The 2,267-nt window shown below is 50.3% G+C and overlaps 1 protein-coding gene across 1 annotated transcript; it reads left to right on the top strand.

The window, feature by feature from the left end:
- Nucleotides 1-143: 143 nt before the first annotated feature.
- On the top strand, nucleotides 144-1,150 carry LOC100966325 (olfactory receptor 1K1). The gene has a single exon (XM_003785280.2). It carries the CDS (start codon nucleotides 165-167, stop codon nucleotides 1,113-1,115), a length of 951 nt encoding a protein of 316 aa, XP_003785328.1. The 5' UTR covers nucleotides 144-164; the 3' UTR covers nucleotides 1,116-1,150.
- The last annotated feature ends 1,117 nt before the right edge of the window (nucleotides 1,151-2,267 follow it).

Here is a 2,267-nt window from a genome sequence, read left to right on the forward strand (position 1 = left end):
CTGTATGGAGCCAGAGCTATCTGACTTCAAACCTATGATTTTTCTCAGAGCCAAGAAGCCTCAAATAATGCAGCCCCTCACATTATTTCTTAGAAATTGGGAAGATGACTTACTCACCCAAAAAAAGGAGCCCCTGGGGGTCCAAGTGAATAACCACCCTGGCCATGGATGCTGTCAATGAGACCTCAGAGGGAGCCCCATTCATTCTCCTTGGGCTGACAACAAGTCCTGGGCAGCAGGGACCTCTCTTTGTGGTATTCTTGGTCTTGTATGTGGCAGGCATCCTGGGCAATGGACTCATCGTGGCTGCCATCCAAGCCAGTTCAGCCCTCCATGCACCTATGTATTTCCTGCTGGCACATCTGTCCTTTGCTGACCTCTGCTTTACCTCCGTCACTGTGCCCAAGATGTTGGCCAACTTGATATCCCACGACCGCTCCATCTCCCTGGCTGGCTGCCTGACCCAAATGTACTTCTTCTTTGCTCTGGGGGTGACTGATAGCTGTCTCCTGGCTGCCATGGCCTATGACCGCTACGTGGCCATCCGGCACCCCCTCCACTATGCCACAAGGATGTCCCGGGCCACGTGCACAGCCCTGGTGGGGACAGCATGGCTGGTGTCCCACGTCCACTCCCTCCTGCATATCTTGCTCATGGCCCGCCTGTCCTTCTGTGCCTCCCACCAAGTGCCTCACTTCTTCTGTGACCACCAGCCTCTCTTAAGGCTCTCGTGTTCTGACACCCGCCATATCCAGCTGCTCATCTTCACCGAGGGCGCCGCGGTGGTGGTCACTCCCTTCCTACTCATCCTCGCCTCCTATGCGGCCATTGCGGCTGCTGTGCTCCACCTGCCCTCAGCCTCTGGGAGGCTCCGGGCTGTGTCTACCTGTACCTCCCACCTGGCTGTGGTGGGCCTCTTCTATGGGACAGTCATCGCAGTCTACTTCCAGCCCACATCTCAATACAAGGCAGAGCAGGGCTGTGTGGCCACTGTCATGTACACTGTAGTCACACCCATGCTGAACCCTGTCATCTACAGCCTCCGGAATCGTGACATGCAGGGAGCACTCAGAGCCCTTTTCACTGGGCGGAGGATCTCAGCTAGTGACTCCTGAGGCCCAGACCCTGCCAAGGACAGGCCACATCGCCCACATTGATATGTGAATGTGACCATCTGTGCTTTACTAATCTCAAGAATCATAATAATAGTCACAAAGCAGATCCTGGCCTGATCTCACTTTATTCCCACAACAACCAGGGAAGCAGGTATCATGAGCCAGTTTTACATAAGTAGTACAAGGAAATGAGGGCTCAAAGATAAGAAGTGACTTTCCCAAGTTTACACAATTCTTGCAGAACAAAACCTGGACCCTTTCTGCCACATTACACCCTCTTCTAACAGTTAGCCAAGGCATTTAGAAAGCATTCTATCATTTTCTAAGGGCTTAGGGAGATAGGGGAGGGTGTGCCATTCCAGGACTTGCTTTGTGTGGACAAGCACTTTCTTTTAAGTCATATCACCAGGTGTTCTCAAATAAGTTACTTCTCATGGCCTGGTGCTGTGGCTCAAGCCTATAATACTAGCACTCTGGGAGGCCAAGGAAGGTGGCTTGCTTGAGCTTAGTAGTTCAAGACTACCATGAGGAAGTGTGAGAGTGAGATTCCATCTCTACTAAAACTAGAAAAAGAAAAAAAAAAACTAGCTGGGCATAGTGGCTTGTGCCTATAGTCCCAGTTACTCAGGAGGCTAAGGCAGGAGGATTGGTTGAGCCCAGTAGTTCGAGGTTGCCGTGAACTATGACACCATGGCACTCTAGCCTGGGACAACAGAGTGAGACACTATCTCAAAAAAGAAAAAACACCTCGAAGAAGTTACTTCTCAACTGGGACAGGAATAAAAGTCCTCATGTGTGAAGGGCTGGCCACTCCTCACAAGCACAGTCTGGTACTCTGCCCCTCTGAGAGGAATACAAGACTGTGTTTTCATGTTGAGAAGCGTTCAGAAGCAGTCCATTTTTCTTATTCTTTGTTCTTGTACTTGTTTGCTATGATATCACCTGTTCAACCTCATCTGGCCTTCTGTAGAAGGAGCATGTCCTGGCTATGCACATTACTTACAAACAAGTAAGTAAAGCAAACCAAGAAGAAAGGAGGGGGCAGATGCAGGAGGCATTGTGTAAGTCTTTCTCATATGCCAGCACTTCATTTCTTTTTTTTTTTTTTTGAGACAGAGCCTCAAGCTGTCCCCCTGGGCAGAGTGCCATGGC

Source organism: Otolemur garnettii, unplaced genomic scaffold (assembly GCF_000181295.1).
Source record: "Otolemur garnettii isolate 467f Iridium unplaced genomic scaffold, OtoGar3 scaffold00014, whole genome shotgun sequence".
Taxonomy (NCBI): Eukaryota; Metazoa; Chordata; class Mammalia; order Primates; family Galagidae; genus Otolemur; species Otolemur garnettii.